The following is a 25,009-nucleotide window of genomic DNA, read 5'->3' on the forward strand; positions in this document are numbered from 1 at the left end:
GAGACGCATGGGATTTGCAGGCCTGCCGCTGGTTTTCGCAGGTTTTTGTTTTGTTATTGTGTTCATGTTTCGCATTTTTGGGGCATGGCATTGATTTTAACGCGGTCAGTTTGCGCATTATCTGGGGAATATCGCATGGTGCCGCAGTGTTGAGAAAGCTTTGTTAACACTGCGTCATTTTCCCGCAATAGACTGCGATGTTGAAGGTTTCGTTAAGTAACTATTTCGGTAGTTATCACACGTTCTTGAGAATATGCCCCTTAATCTTTGTGTGAAGCGTTTATTCTTTCTTTAATGACACAATTATCACCATTAAAGCCAGTATACCTCCCAGTCCCCTTCTTGGTAACCAATCGGCTACGCCCAGGAACCCCCACTCCTTGACTGAGTTACCTATGATCAGCAAGGAACTCTTCTTTACCCTGCTGACTAAAATTAAAACTGTCTCTCCCTCTGATAGCTGCCACCCTCAAGCCCTAAAGGAAGCATTTTCGTAAGATTAGGAAAATCGGAAGATTCCTCACCTTCGAAGCTTTCGTTCAGGTTGTTCTTTCACTAGTCATCTCCCATATTGACTACGCAAACCCCCTCTATTAAGGCCTTCGGGAATACTTAATAAAAAGATTGTAACTGGCACAAAACTGGGCAGCCAGATTGATGTACCAACAGTCAAGAAGGTGCCTCATCACCCCCTGATGAAGAAACTGCACTAGTTACCAGTAAAACAGCGCACTGCATTTAAGATCGAGTGCCTCGTCTTTAAATCCATGCACGGCACCTGCCTTGAATTCATCTCTTCACGCATCCATCGGTATACACCTGCTAGTAACTTGAGGTCCTCACACCTCGAAACCTTGGTCAATCCCCCTTTTAAAAGAAGATGGTAGGTGGAGCAAGATTACCTGTTCTGGCCCCTCATTTCTGGAACTCACTCCCACCTAACATAAGATCATCATTGTGCTATCTTAGATTCAGACAACTCTTAAAAACATGGCTGTTCTCTCAAGTATATGAATGAATCAATGAGCTGCACTCTTTCCTGTAACCAGCGCCAAGAAACCGCATGGTGTATGTGTGCTTTATAAATAATTTTAGCATAACATAACAAATAACATGTTAAAGATTGAGATAGAGAAATAGATGTGAAGATGTGAGATGGAGCCAAAGTTCACTTTTCCTCTGCCACTTGGAAGGAGGGGGCCGTGGGCAATTGCCCACATTGCCAGGCTTTAAAAAGTCCCTGCAGCGGGTATCTAGTCAGCAGAAATGTAGCAGATGGCTACAAAATGGGCATTGCTGTTTCTGTTTGGAAAAGAAGAAGTCTTTGAGGCCTCCCTGCAGAAATGGCCTGATGCGCCTGCGCGCCTTGACTGGCTCCCGTTCAGCCCCTTTCTCTTCGATGCTTTATTTCCATTGGTGCTTTACTCAGGCAGGTCTTATCCGCAGTCTCCAGTCCATAGTGCAATCTGCCTGGGGGTGGCCAGCCATATGCGCTGTCCCAAAGCTGCAACGCTCTCTGTGGATTCCAGTGCATAAATCAGAATATCTGCTCACATGTCATGGCACAGCCTGAACGCCTCATCTATCACTACTCTACATCTTCACCATTCTTGGACTAGAATCCAGGCGCAGAAAGGTCAACATCAGACATATCTGCCAATGGATCAGGAAGGCTGGGTCTGGAACAACACCTCCATAGGATGATCAATGACCCATATAGCCTCTGGCCATTATTTTTTGTCAATAAACATAATCTTTTCAAAAATAATTTAATCAGCAGCTGATTGCAAGGTCAAGACTAGGCATGCATGAATGTACAAAGACAGTTCTACATGCACACACTGAGCACATTCACATGTCTGTTCTGAACATGTAGTAACCTTCTCACTAACACTCCTGTGAAATGCTAATAAAGTTTTCCAAACTCATAAGCACCGCCAGATCGAAGGTGATGGTGTAGGAGGTGTTGCAACCAGCCTGGGATCTACGCATGTATACACAAGTAGGCTGAGACTCTGCAGGCAGGTAAGGCACAGAAGACCATTCTAGCCCAAAGCTTCTCCCATCACCTGCATTACCTGAGCAAGCACTTGCAAACATCATGCAACTGCACTTCACGTATTAGAAAGGGTGCATGCTTCCACTTCGCAGCAGAGTACGCATCCCAGTGAGCAGTAGGCACTCTGGCATAGTTTTAGTTCTAATGGCTAGAGTCTCTTTTAGTTTCCATTGGCTCTAGGGTTTAGGGCTTGGTTTTCAGTTGGCTATAGGGCCCAAGCCTCTAATTGGTCCAGGTCACTTGATTTCTAATGCACTTATTTAAGCGGAAGCGAAATGGTTACCAGTAGCAGTAGTTTTTCAGCTTGAAGAATTTTCTGGATTCACATGCTGTGCATTATTCCGCCATCTAGTGGTTGGGTTCGGAATTGTCTTTGTTTTTTTGTTGTTTTTTTTTGTTTTAGTAGCTGTTGACCACCATTTGGTGGCAGGTACGTCCCCTGTGTGACGTCAGACGGCGCCCTGGAGGTCATTGTGCGTGGTAGCCATTTTAGGATTCTTTTTTCTGTCTGTATCTTTTTGTATGATCTTTAGAAGGTTCTTTAGATAATTATTATAACTTGTTGCTCCACCTGTTTGTATTTCATGTAGGGGAGGCCGGGTAGGTCGCATGTGAATCCAGAAAATTCTTCAAGCTGCAAAACTACTCCTACTGGTAAGTAACCATTTCAGTTTGCAGCGTGAATCCTTTTCTGGATTCACATGCTGTTCATTAGATTACGTAGCGGTTCCTCCCATCTTAGGGAGGCTGTGGTAAGCAGAAGACTTTGTGAACAGGTGTTGAAGTACTTTCTATCCGATTTGAGCTTCCTTATTCATCTGTATGTCCACACAATAATGTTTGGTGAAGGTGTGTGGTGATGCCCATGTAGCTGCTGCACATACAGTGTCTATGGGCACATTGGCGATACAAGTCAGAGTCGCTCCCTTATTCCTAGTGGAGTGAGCTGTTGGTTGCACCGTTAATTCCTTGTTAGCGGTGGCATAGCATAGTGTGATGGTTTGTACTATCTATCGTGAGATTGTTTCCTTTGTGACAGGCGTCCCTGTATTAAGCGTGTGCATAGGCAACAAACAACTGTTTGGTTTTGCAGGTTTGGTCTGTCTTCTGTAAGTAATACAGTAGCGCTGTCCTTACATCCAGGGTATGGAGGCTTTTCTCCGCTTTAGCTTTGGGGTTTTTGAAGAAATCCGGAAGGAGCATACTTTGATATTTGGATACCACCTTGGGTTGTAACTGTGGATTTGTTTTTAAAATCGCCTTGCCCTTGTGAATTTGCATGTATGGTTCTTGTATGGTTAACACTTGTACCTCATTTACTCTCCGCAAGGAAGTAATGGCAACGGGAAAGGCTGTTTTTAAATTGATGTGTTTGAGTTCTGCCTTATGCCTGGGCTCAAAAGGTTTCGCCATAAGTTGCATGAGCACTGTGTTTAGACTCCACATGGGAACTCGAGCTGCTCTAGGGGGAGCAATTCTTTTAGATCCTTCTAGGAATCGTTTTATGACAGGTCTTGTGAAGAAGCTTTTACATGTTTGTCCCCTGGTGTACGCTACGATGGCAGAGAGGTGTACCTTTATGCTTGAGTAGTTGATGTGACTGTCTAGGAGATGAGTTAAATATATGATCACTGTTTCTTGTGTGTTGATGGAGTTCATTTGATTGTTAGCTGTGCACCAAGTGGTGTATCGCTTCCATTTTGTGGTATAGCATCTTCTTGTAGTTTCTTTTCTTGCTTCCTTTAAAATTTCCATTGTTTGTTGAGACAGGTTGAGGTGACCAAATTCTACGTATTCTGGTGCCAAGCCGCTAGGTGTAGCGTTGTTGGTTGCGGAAGGAAGATTTGGCCCTGTTGCATTGTCAACAGGTCCTTGTCTGCTCTGATTTTGATAATCTGTCCCCTTGACAGTTCTAGTAGACTTGTATACCATGTCTGTCTTGGCCATTGTGGGACAATGAGAATTAGGTTTGTCCCTGGTTGTCTTGCTTTTTTCTGCACCCTTTGTATTAGGGGGAATCGGTGGAAAGGCGTATGCAAATGTCCCTGACCAATTTAGTGACAGGGCATTCCCCCATGACAGGTAGTGATGAAACCTCGAGGCAAAGAACTGGCATTTCTTGTTCTGGAATGTCGCAAATAGGTCTATCACTGGGGTTCCCCAGAGATTAAAGATGTATTTTACGGTTTTGTGTTTCAATTCTCATTCTTGGGAGCAGCGGTTTTGTCTGCTCAGAAGATCTGCTGTTGTGTTGTATACTCCCGGTAGATGTATTGTTTGTAGATTGATTCCCTGAGGGACTGTCCATTGCCGGATCTGTTGCGCAAGCTTGCTTAGCGGAAATGATTTTGCACCTCGCTATTTGTTGAGGTAGAACATTGTGGTGGTGTTGTCTGTTTGAATCAAGACCGTCCTCTTTTGAATGTGTTTTTGGAACGCCTTCAATCCTAGGAAAACTGTTTTCATTTCTAAGTAATTGATGTGTTTTATGGAGTCCGGTTTGTTCTATTGACCTCGTACCTTTAGTTGTTTGAAGTGCGCTCCCCATCCATTGAAGGATGCGTCTGTTATTGTCACAGAAGGAGTTGGGTTCTTGAAAGGTCTGCCCTGTATTATGTTGTTGTATGCCCTCCATTGTATATCTGTTTGCAGCTTGTGAGTAACAACCACTAGTTCCTCCCAACTCCCTGTGATTTTTCTTTTTTTTTTTTTTAAAGAGTTTTTTATAGCACAAACTAGACACAAGACATCGGGTATCAGAGCGCTTTACATGAGCACCAGTTTCATTACATGAGGACACATTCATTTTTGGTAGGCACAGGGATATTAAGCGATTTGCCCAGAATCACAGGATGTTGAGCATCATTACCGAGACTCGAACCCGGTTCCCCATCTTCGAGGTCGACAGCTCTAGCCGTAAGGCTATATCTGCTTCCCATGTGGCCAGTGGTTGGTAAGCCATTCCTGGAATGGACGCATATGTAGGCGGGAATGAGGGATGAGTCGTATGCATGACGCCATCATGCCCATTAGTTTCATAACTCTCCTCACTGTCAGAGATTGACCTTTCTGGTAGATTGAGGTCTCTTGTTTGATAGCTTGTATCCTTTTTTGCATCGGGTAAGCTCGCGCATTTTTTGAGTCTAGTCTTGCAGCTAGGAAAGTTTTTTCTTTTTCTGGCCTTGTTGAGGATTTCTTGTGATTTATTGAGAATCCTAGTTTCTGTAGAGTGTGGATTGCTTTTTGGATGTGGCTGCGACATTTTTGTCTTGTGTTTGCTCGTATGAGCCAGTCGTCCAGGTACGGGTAGACGTGCATTCCCTCCCTTCGCAGGTGTGCCGCGACTGCGGCTAGGCACTTGGTAAAGACACTTGGTGCTGATTTTATTCCGAAAGGGAGCACCTCGAACTGGCCGTGTGTTCCCCTGTGTAGGAACCGGAGATATTTTCTGTGCTTTTCATTTATATGGATGTGTAAATAGTTGTCCTTGAGGTCTATTGTTGCCAAGTAATCTTCTTTTTGAACTTGTGGTGTTATCTCTTGGAGAGTAGTCATTTTGAAGTGTTGTGTTAAAATGAACTTGTTTATGAACCTTAGGTCCTGGATTGGTCTTAGGACCAGGAAATACGGTGAGTAGTTTCCTTTGAAGAAGTCTTGTTTTGGTACCAATTCTATTGCTTGTTTTTGAAGAAGGTCCTTGATTTATGAATGTAACTGTATGAGTTCTGATTTGAGGAACTTCCTTATTGTTGGTGGTTTCTCGGGTGGTGTTTTTGTTAGTTCTATACAATACCCATATTTTACCAAATTCAATATCCAATTGTCTGTGGTGATTTTTCACCACTGTTGTAGGTATTTTGATATTCGGCCCCCCACAGGTGTTGGGTGTGGGTCCTTCTCTGTGTAGTAGTCAATTAGAGACATTTCCTCTTCCTTTAGAGGGCGGGCCCCTGCCTCTGCCTCTTCCTCAAAAGGAATGCTTGGGTTGTTGCTGCCAACCCTGGTACCCTGTTTGTTGGCTTATTTGTTGGCCACTCCCCTGGCCTTGTTGTTGGTGTGGCATTTGCTGTCACTGAACAAATGTCCCTCTTCCTGTGGGCTTTCTGTTGTTAAAACCACTTCTTTTGAAAGTACCTCTTTGCTGTGGTGCCCCCATTGCTCTTGCAGTCTTGTTATCCTTTTCATTTGATGGAGAGATTCATCCACCTATTTTCCAAATAGTGCCTCCCCTGTAAAAGGCCTGTTAATGTTGTAGGTTTGAACCTCCTGCTTAAATCCTGAGATTCTACGCCAGGCATGCCTTCTTAGGGTGGCAGTGGCTGCTGCATCAAGTGAAGATTTAAGGCATGTGTTTGCAAAGTTTTTACCTTCCTGGACAATGGATTTAGCTCTTTTCTTGTCCTCCTCGGGGAGCTTGTTGAGGAACTCTTCGATCTCATCCCATTGCTGGTGTCCGTACATGTTTACTAGAGCATTAGAGTTTGCAATGCACCACAACGTCGCTGCCTCCTTTTCCATCTTCCTGCCCACCATATCCTTCATTTTGCTTTCTTTCTCTGGAGGTGGTACAGTGTTAGAGAGGGCATTTGCTCTTCTCCTGGCTGTTTGTGACGATGATGGAATCTCTTAAGAACAGTCAAATTAGGGTCTCCACTTGACACCATACCTGCTAAGACCACGGACATGCTATCTAAAACACTTGCTGCTCCCATCTGCTCAATCCTTAATAGTTCCATGGAGGAAGGCAGCCTCCCCCTTAACCCCTTCGGTGCTCATGACGGAACGGTTCCGTCATGAGCCACGGTTGAGCTGTGCTCATGACGGAACCGTTCCGTCATGACCACGCCCGCGCAAGATTCCGTCAGCACAGCGGCGGAATCTGCGCAGCATGGAAGGGGTTAAGTGGAAAACTGCTCAGATCATCCCCATTAGGAAAAACCCTAAAGCCGCGCTGGAAGAAGTTATGAATTATCGTCCCAGCTCTCTGCTTCCTTTACACAACAAACTATTAGAAAAGCACATAAACAAACACTTATCCAAGTTTGTCGAATCCTCTAATCGCCTTGACCACTCACAATCCAGATTTCGACCTAGGCACAGCACTGAGTCGGCGGTGGTGGAAGTCACTGATAACATCCGAATCCTAGCGGACAATGGTCGGGCAGTACTTTTGGTGCTGCTTGACCTGTCTGCCGCTTTCAATACCATCTCCCATCAGATCAGATCCTGCTCAAACGTCTTGAGGACATAGGCATCCAGGGTAAAGCCTTGAAATAGTTGACCAACTTCTTAACCGATAGAACCCAAACCATCAACCTCGGCTCTTTTCGCTCACAGACCACCATCGTTACCAAGGGGGTTCCGCAGTACTCTTGTCTGAGCCTTACATTATTCAACATCTATGTTACCCCCTTGGCCGGGCTACTGAGGAAATTGGGCTTCATTCCCATCTCTTACGCCGATGACACGCAACTTCTCCTCTCCTTTGATAAAACCGACCCTAAAATACAATCCACCTTCTCGGAAGGGATGAAAGGCATCACGCATTGGTTGAGAGAAAACTTCCTTCAACTGAATACTGAAAATCCAAAATTATGTTGTTCGGAGAAGCAACAGTGACATGGTCCCCAGCTGGTGGCCAGGGGAATTAGGATTAGCCCCTTTCCCTAAGCAGGTGGTGAAAAATCTAGGAGTGCGAGTAGACCAGAATTTAACTTTAGAAGAGCACGTGAACATTACATACGGGTCATGCTTTCACACACTCGGCCTCCTCCGAAGGGTCTTCCCTCTCCTGCCACTAGCCACTCATAAAGCCCTAATCCAGGCTTTGATCATCAGCCGCCTGGACTACTGCAATGCCCTGCTGATTTCTGCAAAGGAAACGTCCCTTAAAAAACTACAAATAGTCCAAAACACTGCAGCCCTTTTGGTAAGCAATGCCACACACCGCAGCCCGTTTGGTGAGCAATGCCCTCCCACCCACCCAAGAACAGCATCTATTCCGCTACTTAGAAAATTTCACTGGTTTCCAGTAAAAAAAAGAATTATGTTTAAAGTCTGTTGTATGGTGTACAAATCCCTAAACAACATGGGCCCAAGCTATCTGACAGAAAAGCTGGTCAGATACGCACCGTCCAGGCCCCTGCGGTCGAGTCATCTTGCGCTCCTCCACATCCCCGCATGGGCAGCAGAGCCTTCTCCCATCTTGCCCCTCGCTTACTGGAACCAACTCCCCATCCAGTTGTGCCTATGTACCAACTTCCTGGCCTTCAGAAAACCTCTTAAAACCTCACTGTTCTGAATCTTTTCCCTGGTCTGGTCACGAGCAGTCACAGTGCGGAGATACCCCGATGGGGGTGATTCGGGCGCTCTACAAATCACATATATAAATAAATCAGGTACGGTGTTCCCCTGAATATACTAAGGGTCCTTGGAGGACGTTTTGTACTTTTTCTCGACCCTTGGTGTTACCCCCTTGCTTGAGGCTGGTTCCTTAAAGGCTTCTTTGCCTTGGTCTAGGATGCTTGGCATCATTGGCAGATACTGTATCCCCTTGTTGGCTGGGGCTAATGTTTCTAAAAAGAAACATGTGTCTCCTTTCACCTCTTCGAGGGGGACTCCGAAAGTGTCTGCTGCCCTTTTAACTAGGCCGATGTCGCAGGCTGTCTCACCTGGTTGAGATGCCTTTGAGGGATAGCAGCATATCTCCTCTTCTGGACTTTTGGTGTTGAGGTCATTCCATGTGTCCTCGAAATTTTTGGAGGCTTCTTCCTCTTCAGGAGCATCTATGTACTCCTCGATATCTTCGTCACGAGGTTTGGGTGTTGGAGGCAACTCGAGAACCTCCTCTTCTTCCCCTTCGGCATCTTCTGCCCCTTCGGCGTCAACATTGTCCGTTTCGGTGTCTGGGACCGTCGGGATTCTAAAGTCCTTTAATGAAGCGTCGAACTCCTTTTTCTGGACGAGCGGCGCCATTATGGCTTTGAGACGTTTTCTCTTTTTCTCAACCTCGAGTGCTCTCTCGGCATCGGGAACCTTTTTCTTCGGCGTTGGGGCTGCCTTAGGCTGCGCCTTGCTATCGTGACCCTTCGGTTCTGATGGATGTGCATGGTGTCTTACCTTATCCGTCTTCTTCCCTGTATCGGCTGTCTTCTTGAGGGCGTGTGGTTTTTCAGAGTCTCCTTCCAGAATTTCGACGTCGATCCTTCGTGCATCGATTCTGCCGGGACTCCCTAATCTTCTTCATCACTGGAGAAACTTAGGACCTTCAGAGAAGTTTTCTTTGACGATTGGGACATTGTTACATAGTGGGACTCTCTCTGCTTTCGGCGTGTCCTGAGGGTTTTCAGTGGGAACACCGCGCAGGCCTCACAGTCCTTGTCCTTATGGTCTTTGGGCAGGGAGAGGTTACACACGTCGTGTGGGTCGCATTGTGCAAACTTGTGGAGGCACTCGGGGCAACATTTGAAGGGGGTATTTTCCTTGGCCCCTACCTTGCCATTTGTAGGCCCTTGATGTCTTCGGTTGTTCTTTGTCGATCTCGGAGTTTTGTTCTTGTCTCCGGTTGTGATGTCGATAGTTGGAGTCCACTCGGGGTTTTGACTTTTTCTCATCTTGTTGGGTTTTTCTGAAACATTTTCAGAGTGTCCCGTCTTGCTTCCAGACCCAATGGTGGAAAAAAGTACCTGGCACCAAATGGTGGTCGACAGCGACCAAAACAAAAAAAATTAAAAACAAAGACAATTACAGACCCAATGGAGGAATAATGCACAGCATGTGAATCCAGAAAAGGATTCACGCTCAAAACTCTGGTGTCCATACTGCGCATCCAGCTAAAGGACATCAGGTTAAGGGTACAACCGGTTAGGGCCCTGAAAAAGCCTAGGGCCAGAAACTGTTTGCCACAATCCCACCCAGAAGAAGTAAACAGTTACACTTGCTGCCCAAATGGCTCCCCTAACAATTAGGCAAGATAATGACTTGTGGGGTGAAATCCAAGATTATTTTCTACTACATACCCACTACACAGACTCACCAAAACACCACAACAATTTAACTGTGACTGCACTTCCACCATATTTAAACAGACATGTATCCATATGCACACACCCTATCCTACAACTCTACCCATCTTACTATGTTCTCGTTCAAACTCTACCACACACTCATAGTCATTCTCTTAACATACTTATATCCGCACTACCGACTATAATCCCGCTATCTCACCCTACTCATTTTCCACTCATCTACACATTACTACCACGACTAATACAACTCCCCCTCCTCCTACTCTGCATGTCCATCCTGTCACCCACCCCCACTCTACTACCCCCTTCTATCCCTTCCTACCCCTTCTCCTACCAATATTCCTTCCAAGACAGCATCCATATATTATAACATTCCAACACATCTTTATTACCCTTCATAACATATCTCAACTCATAATTGCCTTTTCTAGCTTTCCTAACCTCTTCCTCTACTCAATCCACACATCTCCTAAAGCAAATGAACAACCTAATAGTCCATACCTTCTGCATAAGCCTTCATACCCTAAACACACAATCTCCCCTACACTGTCCACACACTACCAGCCATTCCCTGTGCCACATCTGAGAGTTGGAAAGGGGAAAGAAAACTGATATAGAGTGATAAGCAGCCCATTCTCAAAAAGCGATGTCACTGGTCAAATTCTCTGGCTCGTGAAATTTGGCCTGCTGTTCCTGCACATGGTAAATCTGAGCATGGGTGCAATGGCCCACTCACAATTTATTGAAGAAAAGCAGTCCCTGCTAAACTCAAAATCATGGCTATAGTGTTTGTTAGTAGGGTGAACTCCTGGTTTGTTATTGCTTTTCTCCCCTTGATATAAATGCCTGTTTAGTGTATTAAATATTACAAAGATGTTTTAATAATTGCATCAGATACATTTACTTGAACTGTATTTTTTTATGTTTTTACCTTTGATTGCAAAATAAAAATGCATATATGAATGTGCTTACTTGACAAGAAACTGGTTGATATCATATAATTTAAACTGGAGACAATCTATTTCAAAGTAACCCTTTCTTTTTAATTCTTTTGATACCCAGGTGTGTAGTTAGGTACACCAGGCCTCTCTTGTTTCCAAGCAATTATGTGCACACTCGAGCGGGCTGGGGATCAGCATTTCTCTATGGGTTTTCTTATTAATGCTTGAAGATCCTGCAGCCAAATGCTCACCGTTCGCCTTGTCGCTGGTTGATCTTCAGATTGCGATGCTGGCAAACTAGCGCCTTCTCCCTGGCTTCCATCACCTGAGGCTTCAGCAGTCTGGTCGGAGTGTTTCTGTGATCGCTGTGAAGAGAAATAATACTTGAGATCTTGAAAGATACAGAGCCCAACATCTAGCACTATTCACCATCAGCCAAGCTACTGATGGGTTGAGTCTCTATGTTTAGTATTTATGGTTACAATGCCTGGTTAGACCACGGAATGTTGTCCGAGTCTGTAGTTACTGTAATGAGTTTAGGATCTGTCTCCATTTTGTGTGACGTTCACCACTAGGGCAGGACACGGTACAATGTGTGTCTACTCTTTGTTTACTCTGTAGGCTGTGTACTCCTCTTCCTCATGTCCGTAGTACTGCTCCTTCGTTCATGACCATCACTGTAAACAGTCAAATCTCCCAGGAGAGGTTTGAGCACAATCTTTGGTCAGGGGTCTTGGCCAAGTTTGCACCTGCCTAGGTCCAACCCACTCCATACGTCTATCTCTCAAGAGATATTCATATATGGAAATGCAAATGCATCTGTCCTGAACCAGAATTGACTGTCACAAGTTCCCAAGAAAAGGCAAGACTGCTATGGAGCACCAGATCTCATCAGCTACTCTTACATATGGTGACGATGCAGGGCAGCTAGGGAAGAATGTTGGGAGTTCCTTTGAAGCTATGATCCCACTCCCAACAACCCAACGACCAACTAAACAAAGAAGAAGTCCCTAAAAGAGTGCACAGACAACAACTCCAACAGCAGAAAATAAATCATAATCATCAAAGACTTCACCTCTCCAACCACCACCACCAACTGCATCATCCCCTCGCAGGAAATATGTGACAACCTCTTGGACTTCATCTGCGACAAAATCAAAACCATATACTTCTTTGACCCTCAACCAAACTCCTACACCATCACCTCCACCTTCCCGTCGAACACAGCAAGCCTCTGTGGCCTGAAAAACACTCAGCATGAAAGAAAGAGCCATCATCGTGAGAGCCCTCCATTCGGGGGCCACCCTCCACCCCCTGCCTCCACTACATCTACACCATGGGAGCCGATCCCATTAGTGAAGTCCTCACCCACATCATGAACACTCCTATCACTACCAAGATGTTCCTGGATACCTGGAAAAACGCAATGGTCAAAAACACAGTCAAGAAACCCTCTGCAGACCACGTGCAACTAGGAAACTACCACCCTATCTCCCTTCTATCCTACCCGGCCAAAGTGAAGGAAAGAGCCATAAAGACACAGCTCTCCTACCACATCAACGCACACCAGCTCCTTGACACATCACAATAATGATTTTAGCCAATTAACAGCACTGTGACTGCCCTCACTGCAGAAACTGATGACATCAGGAAGATTCTAGATCATGGAGACACAGCAGCCCGCATACTCCACCGCATTCGGCACTATCTCCCACCCCACCCTAATGAGAAGACTGCACCTGACAAGCATAGAAGGACCCGCCCTCAACTAGATCTGCTCCTCATTAATGGAAATGACAGAAAGAATTAACCTACGACCCTGCAGAACAAGGCCAAGAAACTAATCTGTGGAGTACCCCAAGGATCATACCTCCAACCAACGATATTCAATATCCACAAGACCCCACTGGCCGAACTCATCCGATCATACAACATCAGCAAACTCTGCTATGCAGCTGAGACCCAGACTCTAGCTATCGAACAAGACCCCCAGCACAAAATACAGCTTCACCACATGCATGACCGCTGTAACCACTAGATGAAAACAAACTGCCTTAAGCTCAACATGGACAAAACTGAACTAGTAACCTTCCGAAAGAAAACATTCCCCTGGGACTCCAGTAAAGCAAGAAATCTGGAAACCATTATAGAAGATAAGCTCGATATGAAAGCCCAAGTAAACATGGTGACTTCCACCTGCTTCCACATCCTCAAGATGGTGAGAAGAATTTTCAAATGGCTTCCTGAGAACACCAAGAAAACATTCACTCAGGCCTCGATCACCAGCAAATTGATTTAAGGCAACACACTATATGCAGGAATCACCAAGATGCTACTGAGCCTGGACATTCAAAAGTTCACAGCGAGACTCATACTCAACCTCCCGTGCCACACCCACATCACCACACAGCTCAAGGTAGTACACTGGCTTCCAATCCACAACCCCACCCAATTCAAACTGCTTGCACACACATACGAAGCATCACACAAAACCAACTCTGCATACCTTAACATCTGTATACACTTCTACACACCTCTAGACACCTCCGTTCAACCAGACTCCCACTGGCAAGCATACCCCGCATCTGCAAAGCCACAGCCGGAGGCCAAGCCATCTCCTATCTCTCTCTCAAAGCATGGAACGACTTCCCTCACCAAATCAGACCAATGACCTAGTCAGTGTAACTGCTCTCCACCCACCCAGCTCCACCGTTAAGTGCTGCCTTCTGAGCCCTCTCAGTTCTAAGTAAGTGTTCGAGGCCCTCCTCCACACGCAGGCATCCCTGGTGATCCAGTGGCTGAGCACTCTGCTCTTCTGTTGTTCCGCTCTTTTCTGTGCCCTCTATGCCTTTTTTAGGTCAAGCCAAGCTCAGCGTGCATGCGCTGGTCTAGGAGAGGGCCTCTTGGAATCACTTCAAATATTCTGAAAGCTTTCTGAAAGCTCGAGTGTGTGGTTATCACATTCTATTGGCCTTTGCGTGTGGCTTTCAAAAATAAAAGCACACAATTGGCCAAAGGCGGGTGCATGTCCCACCTTTTCTGAAAATGTTCACTCCCACAGCCTCCAGCGAGCAGCAGCGCGCAGAGTGCCATCTGTTGTGGATCATGTTTCTAATTAGGTGGTTGTTTTCACTCTCGCCGCCGCGCGGCTGCGCTTGTTTAAACTCTCCCTCCCTGCTCCACAGCCGTGTACATACTATCCCTCTCTGTATTCTCTTTTAACAACAGCACGGCCTGCTGCTAGATAATAGGCGCAAAGGTTTTGAAAATAAAACACCAATTATACTATTAGCATGCAGTGAGATTGGTACAGGCGAGCTAGCGCGCTGAGCCCTCTGCCCCCCTTCTCCTCAACTGGGCCCCATTCATAAAATGTCCGCCCGGCAGCCGCAGCCACGGGAGCCAGGCACACAATGCTTGCCTTTTTGTGAGGAGGGGTGGGGGTGACTTGCAAGCAGCCATACACGACGAGGCTAATTCAGCACCCTGTTCATTTATCCCCTGACCTGCTATCCCACCACACATTTGGCCCTGCCTTCCACGGGCTCCTACCCCACGTTATCCAGCTTAGTATTTCGTTTAGAAGAGCAGTCACTCGCGTGTGTTTACCAAAAGTGAACGAGAAAGCTGGATAGCTCTGCCCCTGGCGTGCGTCATGCAACATTCTGCTCCTCTTGCTTACATTAGAACAGACGCACAGAGCGCCTCTGCGGCGTTTCTTTACCAAGGCTATGGAGAGCAATTCTACAAATCAGAAAAATGGCGGCATTGGTTTAAGGCAGAACAGAAATCACCCATTCCACCTATTTCCCAAAGAGCCCTAAACACAGGGATGGCTTCGTCCGGGATCGGCGAACACTTCGAAGGGAGGCCTGCGAATGCCAGAGTCACGCTTGACTTTAACCGGAACCTTTCAATAGATTATGACACAATGTGAGTTCTTCCTTCAAAACGGTGCGGCAAAGATAGCAGGCCCACTACTGCCTACCATCACTCAGTTTATCTCCATGCACCACCCACACTCCATTGACAAATCCAATAGGTCTCCCATCGGCGAAACCTATTGGAATTGCCAATGCTTGTTTCTCTTTTTTGCTCTCTCTCTTTTTGCGGTCCCTTTTTTCTTTTTCCCTTCTCTTTTGTTCTTTATTTCTCTTTTTTCCTGCCATCCTCGCCAATGCTGCCCCCGCAGTCCCTCCCACTCCAGCGTGGCCATCCCGCTCCCGCCTTCCACCTGATTGCCCTCCCCTTGACCCCTACTTGATGATGGCACAGTGGGCACACCGAAGGCACGTCAAAGGCAAACCCGTCTGCGCACGTCCGTGACCTGACCGTAACCTGCACCAGGAACCTGGTCCCACAACCCACCTCCACTACGACGCCAGCACCCATGACACTCTCAACCCCGGACACAGCAACAACTGCCAGCTTTCGATGGCAAACAACACCCAAGGCCCGATCCCCTGCCGACACTGCCACTGCACCTTCACCCACCTCCGGACCCGAGCAGCAGCCTCAAGCCAATTGGACGCCATCACACACAAACCACTGAACTGCATCCTCCTCAACGTGTGCTCCCTACACAGGCCCGCCATAGAAATTTGGGACCTCCTCAACACCCTCACGCCCGACGTCACCTTCCTTACAGAAACTTGGACCAATGCCAACTCTGCACGCGACACCGCAACAGCTATCCCCGATGGAAACAAGATCCTGAAAAAAGACCGGCCCACCCACCCAGGAGGAGACATCGCCATCTTTACAAGAGCTCCATCCGCATGACAATCACTAACCCGGACGACGCCACGACCCTGATGGATCATTTCCATTTCCAGATCCAGACCAACCCCAAAACAACTCTCTGCGTAACCCTCACCTACAGACCGCCTGGCCCCCACGCTCCTTTCACTGACATCGCTGACCTCATTGCACCGCATGCCCTCGCCTCCACAGACTACAAACTAGTCAGAGACCTAAACTTCCACCTGGACAACCACGACAAGCCCAACACCACCGCCCTCCTAGAGAACCTCACCAACATAGGACTGAAGCAACTCGTCACCGCCCCCACGTATACAGCCGGACACACACTTGACCCTGTCTTTGTAGGAATAAACAGCGTTTCCTACAGCCACACCATGGAACTCCTTTGGACGGACCACCACAGCATCCATTTCTCCTTCAGAAACCCACCGCACACAAGCATGCGCTCCGCCTCGCTTCCAGAGCTGGAACAAAGTCACAGAAGAACAGCTCACCACCGCCCTCACCAGCCCTCCACCTCCAACGACGCCAGACGCCAACATCGCTGCAAGCAAACTCCACCGCTGGATCACTAACTGTGCCAACAAACTAGCCCCCCTCAAGAAAGCTACAGGAGGACACAGAAAGAAAGCAAGCTGGTTCACCCCTGAAACTACAAGAAGCGCTCCTGCCGACGACTCGAAAAGACATGGAGAAACAGCAAAACCCCTGAAACATGTATCACCTACAGAACAGCCACCACAGTACACCACCATCTCATCAAATCCACAAAGAGGAACTTCCTCCAAGACAGAATCCTCACCAATGCCCACAACTCCAAAGAACTCTTCTCCATCATCCAGGAATTTGTCAAACCCGGCAGTGAAACAACAGACGTCTCACCCTTCTCAGACCTCTGCAACAGACTCAGTACCTTTTCTCACCTCAAAATTATGAAACTGTATGACAACTTCGACAACCAAGACCTCTGCACCGCTTCAACCCCCAGCAACGCCACTAAACCGACCCCGCTCACGGCTGAGGACACGTTAAAAACCACTCTGGAGCACCCTTAGACCCTTGTCCCCCAATATCTTCCACAGAGCCTACGCACCCGAATTGCATCTGACAATCAACTGCTCCCTCGAGACCGCCACATTCCCCAACAACCGGAAACACGCCAAAGTCAACCACCTCCTGAAGAAACCCTCCGCAGACCCGATGGACCTCAAGAACTTCAGGCCCATCTCACTGCTTCCTTTCGCAGCCAAGGTCATCAAAAAAGCTGTCAACACCCAGCTAACAAACTTCATCGAAGCCAACAACGTCCTGGACATCTCCCAATCCAGGTTCCACAGCAACCTCAGCACAGAGGCCGCCCTACTCGCCGCCACTGATGATATCTAGGCCCTCTTTGACCAGGGCCAAACAGCAGCTCTCATCCTCCTAGATCTCTCAGCTGCCTTCGACACCATCTCCCACCGCACATTACCGACCAGACTCCACGAAGCCAGCATCTGAGGAAAGGCCCTCGACTGGACACGCTCATTTCTCACAGGCAGAACTCAGCGAGTTAGACTCCCGCCGTACCTCTCAGAACCGACAGAGATCAGATGTGGAGTACCCCAAGGATCCTCCCTCAGCCCCACACTATTCAAAATCTACATGGCCCCCCTCGCATCCATTATCAGAAACCACGGGCACAACATCATCTCCTGCGCCAAAGACACCCAGCTCATCCTCTCCATCACCAAGGAACCCAACATCACCAAGCACAACTTCCAAGAAGGGATGAAAGCCATTGCCACCTGGATGAAGAAGATCTGCCTGAAACTCAACTCCGAGAAAACAGAAGTCCTCATCCTGGGCTCCATTCCCTCAGCATGGAATGACCCCTGGTGGCACCCACCCTTGGAAAACCCGCCACCCTGATAGTTCACTCACTATGAACCGCCAGATCAGTGCTATATCCTTGGCCTGCTTCAACACCCTCCGCATACTCTGAAAAATGTTCAGATGGATCCCCTCCGAATCCAGAAAAACTGTCACACACGCCCTCATCACCAGCAGACTGGACTACTGCAATGCGAGAATCAACAAAAAACACCTTCACAAGCTCCAGACCCTCTAGAATGCCACAGCCAGACTGATCCTAGACATCCCCCATCACAACCACTCGCCCAACACCACCGCGATCTCCACTAGCTCCCCATCGAAAGAAGAATAACCTTCAAGCTCCTCACGCACGCATACAAGTCCCTCCACAGCATCGGACCAGCATACCTAAACAACCGCCTCTCCTTCTACCCACCCAAGAGAAACCTCCGATCAGCTGACCTTTCTCTGGCCACCATCCCACACATCGACAAGACCAGAACGGGTGGAAAGTCCTTCTCCTACCTCACAGCCAAGACCTAGAATGATGTCCCCCTCCACCTCCGGCAAAGCCCTACACTGCCCCAGTTCAGGAGTGACCTCAAGACCTAGCTCTTCAGATGACCCCAGCACCCTACGGAGCCCCCCTTGTCCCCTCCCCAGCGCCTTGACACCCTCAACGGTGAATAGTTGCGCTTTACAAACACCTAATTGATTGATCCTCGATTCTTAAGTTCTGCAAAAAGCTCAAAACCTGGCTCTTCGATAAACACCCCAAGCATCAGCCGCCTACTCACCTGCTAAAGCGCCAGGATACCCTTACGACTGGTTAGTATACTATAAATATAACCATAGCATAACATAACAATTCTCTGACCGAAGACTACAGAAACAATTTAATCCAGCTCTGCTCTGCTCAGGGCTCACATATCTTCACAATTACTGAATGTCTAGAGGCCCCTGTGGCTAAGAGGAGTAGTCCCAGCTACAGATTGCAGAACATGTGGAAGGTAGCAGCAGCAGTGTGGTGGTGCATCTAGGCAAAATTACGAATGAGGGTCCGAGGACTCTGGAATGGAAAGCCTTCGAAAGAGGATGAGCTGCCATGGATCCAAATGTTCCGTGGTATTTTATAACACCTTAGTATTTTATCACCCATTTTCAGGTACAGAAACACTGACAAATGTTGCCAAACTCATAAGCACCGTCAGATGGAAGGAGATGTTGTAGAAGGTGTTGCAACCAGTCTTAGATCTACGCATGTAGACAAAAGTAGGCTAAAACTCTCCAGGCAGGTAAGGCACAGAAGTCCATTCCATCCCAAAGCTTCTCCCATCACCTGCTTTACCTGAGCAAGCACTTGCAGACTCTGTGCACCTGCACTTCACGTATTAGAAAGGGTGCATGCTTCCACTTCACAGCAGAGTACGCATTCCAGTGAGCAGTAGGTACTCTGGCGTAGTTCTAGTTCTTATGGCTAGAGTCTCTTTTAGTTCCTAAAGTTATGGCTTCTATTGGCCCTAGGGTTTAGGGCTTGGATTTCAATTGGCTGTAGGGCCCAAGCCTCCCATTGGTCCTTGTCACCTCATTTCTTGTGTACTTATTTAAGCAGAATCTCTGGAGTCCAGCCTGCGCATCCAGGTAAAGGGCATCAGGTTAAGGGTACTACCTGTTAGGGCCCTGAGAGGGGTGAGGGCCACAAACTCTGGCCACAATCCCACCCAGAAGAAGTAAACAGGTATACTTACCGCTCACAATAGCTCTCCTAACATTAAGCCACCTGTGGGGGGAATTCCATGATTATGTTCTACTACATACCCACTACAATGACTCACCAACACAGCCAACAATTTCACTCTGATTGCACTTCCAACATATTTAAACAGACATGCATCCATATGCACACACCCTATCCTACCACTCTACTGATCTTCCTACGTTCACTTCTCATTCATACTGTACCACACACTCATAATCATTCTCTTATCACATTACTATCCCAACTAACGACTATAATCCTGTTATCTCACCCCACACACTTTCTACTTATCTACACATTACTACCACAACAGATACAGCTCCCCCTCTTCCTATTGCGCATGTCCACCCCCTCTACTCCATCCTTCTATCCCTTTCTACCCCCTTCTCCTACCAATCTTCCTCCCAAGGCAGCATCCCTCTGTTATCCCACATTAACACATCTTTATTACCTCTCCTAACATATCTCAACTCACAATTGCCTTTTCTAACTTCCCTAACCTCTTTCTGTACTCACCCCCACACATCTCCTATAACAAATCACAAATCTAATAGTATCTCACTTCTTGATAAGCCTTCATTCCCCAAACACACAATCTCTCAATCTCCGCCATATAGTACCTGTCGCTCCCTCCGACAGGGCCGAGAGTCGGAAAGGGGAAAGAAAAGCGATTTAGGCTGCTAAGCAGCCCACTCTCAAAAAGTGATTTTACTGGTAAAATTCTCTGGCTTATAAAATCTGTCCTGCTGTTCCTGCACATGGTAAAACTGAGTATGAGAGCAACTGCCCACCCAAAGTTATTGGAGAAAAGGATTCCCTGCTAAACTCAAAAACATGCCTATAGTGTGTGCTAGGAGGGTGAACTCCTGGTTTGTTATTGCTTTTTCCCCATTCAACGATATCAATGTATTTTTAGTCTATTAAATATTACAAAGATGTCTTAATAATTGCATCCGATACGTTTACGTGAACTGTGGAAAGCTCTTGCAATCCATGTTCATAGAATGCTGTGCTTTTTAGGTCTCGCCTGACCAGCGCTTTAGCGCTGCTCTAGCGAGACTTATAGTAAGCGCGTTTTGGAAGTGCAAACAGTGGCTTTGCAGGCCTCCAACTACAGTGCATGTGACCCGTCCGGGCGCGCGCACCATTTGGAGTCCTGCAACCACTTGTTTGCTTTCACTTTAGCCGTGATTCATCGCACCATTTGGCAGCCTGCGTGCCCGCCCCCACTCTCCCTCCCACTCCGTCAGCTTCAGTGCGCGCTTGTTCTTGTTTTATGTAGGCAGCGTGCTAGCCTGGGAAAGTATAATGGTGGCCGCGCCTTTGTTTTATTATTTATGTCGCGGAACGCTGTCCCATGCCTTTCTTTTATGTGTATTTTTTTTTCTTTTCTACACAATGGCTGAACCATGGTATAGCTTTAAACATCCGGCGGGTGCCACCATTGTACCAAAACTATTACATTGAAAAACAACGCCTGGCGGCTTGACTAAGCATATCTGCTTTTGGTGCAACATTTCCTGCTTTAAGATTGCTGGCGCTATTTTTGTTACTATCAAAACGTAAAAACTCCACCCTCCCCGAAGTGCAAATACAAAATTGCCTTCCTCCTAAATGGTAGTCTGCCAGCACCGCCCATCCTCGGAACTCCAGCACACTCAGCACAAGCTTCCCCCCGCCCTCCACTAGCCCCGCCCAGAACTGTAACCAAACACTCAGCACAAGCTTCTCCCACCTCATCTTCAGACCGCCCTCTGCTTCCCGGCCCAGAACTGTGTAAAAAAACACAAGCTCCTCCCATTCCCACCTCAGCTTCGTACCGCCCTGCACTCCCCGGCCAGAACTGTGGCGGACGTTCGGGTCAGTTTGTGGCGTACTCACCTTCCACCTCTCGCCGTCGCAGCACTTCTTACAGAACTCTGAAGTTCACAAATGCATCCCGGCGTTTCTTTTTCTGCTCCTACCTGCACGTTTGTACAAAGTAGGCATGGGACTACAATTCAGTTGTTTCCAGGTGTTTATGTTGACTGGTGTTTATTTATGTTGACTACTACCTGCCGCAGATCTTTCAGTACGTAAATTAAAGCCCCTTAACCCTAGTTATTGTAAAATGCATATTTCGCCCACCCAGACCTCTCCGCGATTGGTAAGGTGTGTGTCAGGGTTGCTCTTTGAGCTCTCAAAAAAAGATAAACAAAGTCTACACGCTTTAACAAACACCAAAGTATCTGCTTTCAAAGGTGCTCGTAGCTGCTTCTGTAGCAGGACTCGGACGTGTAGAGGGTCACACATACTCCAGCTGCCTTTTGTCTCCGGCCAGCATGTGTTTGTGGGGGCGGGGCAATAACCTCCTGTTATCTCACTGACTTTGTCTTATAAAACATATACACGCACATAACCATTTAGAAACACCTGATAAGGGTGTAAAACAAGGGATTTTTTTCATTTGCATGGATCGGCACACAGAGTCAGGAATAGTTCAACAGAGAAATCTACCATCTTTGTCTAAAAGGAATGTCTCTTTCACAAACAGAAAAGACCGTCAAGCCTGCTTACAAACCTGCCTCCAAGCAGTTTAGCCTCGCCTTGTTTGTGTTTTGAGCAAAACAAATGTCAGCCCTACTGCATGACTTTTGCACGTCCTATGTATGAAACCTATAATCCTCAATGTTTAACAATGTTTTTATTGCTTAGCCCCACCAAAACCAAGTTATGTCTATTAGCCACACTAGGTACTGCACCCTTTCCTTGCTTCATGGAATGTCTTGTATTGCTTATGCTACTGATGGGATATTTTTTAACAAAAAAATTCATAATTTAACAAACATTAGCATTTGCTATTGGCATTGTAAATGACAATGCCTTTTATTTATCTGTTTAAAAAACAACACATAAATAAAAGGCATTGTCATTTACAATGTCAATAGCTCAAACTCTCGTAAATGCGAGACCTATTGCCTTGCAAATGCTTGTTATATGTTTTTACATTTGATTGAAAAACAAAAATCCATATATGAATGCGCTTACTTGACAAGAGACTGGCTGAGATCGTATAATTCAAACTGTAGACAATCTATTCCACAGTAACCCTTTCTTTTTATTTCTGTTGATACCCAGGTGTGTAGTTAGGTACACAGGGATCCTCCATCACATGAGCAGATTAAATGTGCTTCCAACCAATTATGTGCACACTCGAGCGGGCTGGGATCAGCATTTCTCTATGGGTTTTCTTATTAATGCTTGAAGATCCTGCAGCCAAATGCTCACCGTTCGCCTTGTCGCTGGTTGATCTTTAGATTGCGAGGCTGGTAAACTAGCGCCTTCTCCCTGGGATCCATCACCTGAGGCTTCAGCAGTCTGGTCGCAGTGTTTCTGTGATCGCTGTGAAGAAAAATAATACTTGAGATCTTGAAAGATACAGACCCCAACATCTAGCTCTATTCACCAACAGCCAAGCTACTGATGGATTGAGCCTCTATGTTCAGTATTTATGGTTACAATGTGAGTCAGCTGACGCCTGGTTAGACCACGGAATGCTGTCCAAGTCTGTAGTTGCTGTAATGAGTTTAGGATCTGTCTCCATTTTGTGTGACGTTCACCACTAGGGCAGGACACGGGAGACAGTGTGTCTACTCTTTCTTTACTCTATAGCAGGCTTCTACAACGAGGAGCTCGTGGGTCACTGGTGGCTCTCCAGCTGCTTAAAAGTAGCTCTCCTGTGTGCAGCCCAGCCTACTAAATATTTGGTTGGTATATTATGTGTACCAAAACTGAAAACCATGTATTCAAGATGAAAATATGTAGATTTTCACAACTCATTAGCGGATGTTTGGAGAAAAGTGATTGAATTTCCAATGTAAATTTAAAGCTGATTTTGAGAGATAACATTAAGCGTGTAGGGAAGACATATTACTGATATGATTGTCATGGGGCCAGGAGCATCGCAGCAGTGGCGGTTATGTGTTACTAATATAGAGGCGTTCCACATTTTCCAAGCAGTTTTTTAAATTGCTGCTGGTAACCTTGCCTGATGCATTGAGGTCGTCACTGCTGGTAATATTGCACATGGCGGCCACTAAAGTAATCTGGTCTGTTGTGATCACTATTACAACACTAATATTAGTAGGTCAGCATGATTCTCACTCAACAAAAATACCCCTTATTACAGAAAAGGTGGAGCCCTCTGCTCTATAGGCCGTGTTATGTTACCAAGTTTTATAAAGCACGTAGCTACCCAGGACTGGGCTTCCCAGCCATGACAGGAAGCGTGGGGAAGAAATGTACCCCTCTTCCTCATGACGGTAGCACTGCTCCTTCGTCCATGACCATCACTGCGTACAGTCAAAGCTGCCAGGAGAGGCTTCAGCGCAATCCTTGGTCAGGGGTCTTGGCTAAGCCTGCTCCCGTCTAAGTCCAACCCTCTCCATACGCCTGGCTCTCAAGAGCAAATGCAAAGGCAACTGTCCTGAGCCAGAATTTACTGTCACAAGTTCCCAAGTACAGGCAAGACTGCTATGGAGCACCAGACCCCACCGACCACTCTTACATATGGTGGCGATGAAGGGCAGCTAGGGAAGAATGTTGGAAGTTCATTTGAGGCTGCGATCCCACTCCCAACAACACAACTACTAACTAACCGAAGAAGAAGAAGGCTTTGGCTTATTGCACAGGCAACAGCTCCAACAGGAGAAAAGAAATCTTCAAAATCATCAAACACTTCACTTCTCCACCCACCACCACCAACTGCATCATCCCCTTGCAGGAGATATGTGACAACCTCTTGGACTTCTTCAATGACAATTTCAGAACCATATACAACATTTGATGGCAAAATAAAAATGCATATATCAATGCGCTTACTTGACAACAGACTGGCTGATATCATATAATTCAAATTTTAGGCAATCTATTCCAAAGTAAACCTTTCTTTTTATTTCCGCTGATACCCAGGTGTGTAATTAGTTCCAGTGGACTCCTCCATCACATTAGCATATTAAATTTGTTTCCAACCAATTTTAAGCACACCCGAGGGGACGAAAGGTCAGTATTTCTCTATGCATTTTCTTTTAATGCACAAAACATGCCTTGAAGTTTCCTGCAGCCAAATGCTCACCGTTCGCCTTGTCGCTGGTTGATCTTTAGATTGCGAGGCTGGCACACTAGCGCCTTCTCCCTGGCTTCCATCACCTGAGGCTTCAGCAGTCTGGTCGGAGTGTTTCTGTGATCGCTGTGAAGAAAAATAATACTTGAGATCTTGAAAGATACAGACCCCAACATGTAGCACTATTCACCAACAGCCAAACAAACTACTGATGGGTTGAGCCTCTATGTTTAGTATTTATAGTGACAATGTGAGTCAGCTGACGCCTGGTTAGACCATGGAATGCTGTCCGAGTCTGTAGTTGCTGTAATGAATTCAGGATCTGCTCCCCGTTTTGTGTGAATTTCATCAGTAGGGCAGGACACGGTAGAAAGTGTGTAAACTCTTTGTTTACTCTGTAGGTTGTGTACACCTATAACTTATGTCTGTGGTACTGCTCCTTCGTCCAAGTCTATCACTGTGTACAGTCAAATCTGCCAGGAGAGGTTTGAGCACAATCCTTGG

The 25,009-nt window shown here is 46.6% G+C and overlaps 1 protein-coding gene across 4 annotated transcripts in view; it reads right to left on the reverse strand.

The window, feature by feature from the left end:
• Window positions 1-25,009, reverse strand: part of LOC146839650 (uncharacterized) — a 230,749-nt gene that overhangs the window by 121,526 nt on the left and 84,214 nt on the right. For all 4 annotated transcript variants that reach the window (XM_085651735.1, XM_085651738.1, XM_085651737.1 and 1 more), the window contains exons 5-7: window positions 24,518-24,631; window positions 22,672-22,785; window positions 11,279-11,392 (exon numbers count right to left, since the gene is read on the reverse strand). In XM_085651735.1, the coding sequence (XP_085507861.1) occupies window positions 11,279-11,392; window positions 22,672-22,785; window positions 24,518-24,631 (342 nt within the window). The remainder of the gene's footprint in view (window positions 1-11,278; window positions 11,393-22,671; window positions 22,786-24,517; window positions 24,632-25,009) is intronic.

Source organism: Triturus cristatus, chromosome 4_1, assembly GCF_964204655.1.
Source record: "Triturus cristatus chromosome 4_1, aTriCri1.1, whole genome shotgun sequence".
In the NCBI taxonomy this organism is placed as follows: Eukaryota; Metazoa; Chordata; class Amphibia; order Caudata; family Salamandridae; genus Triturus; species Triturus cristatus.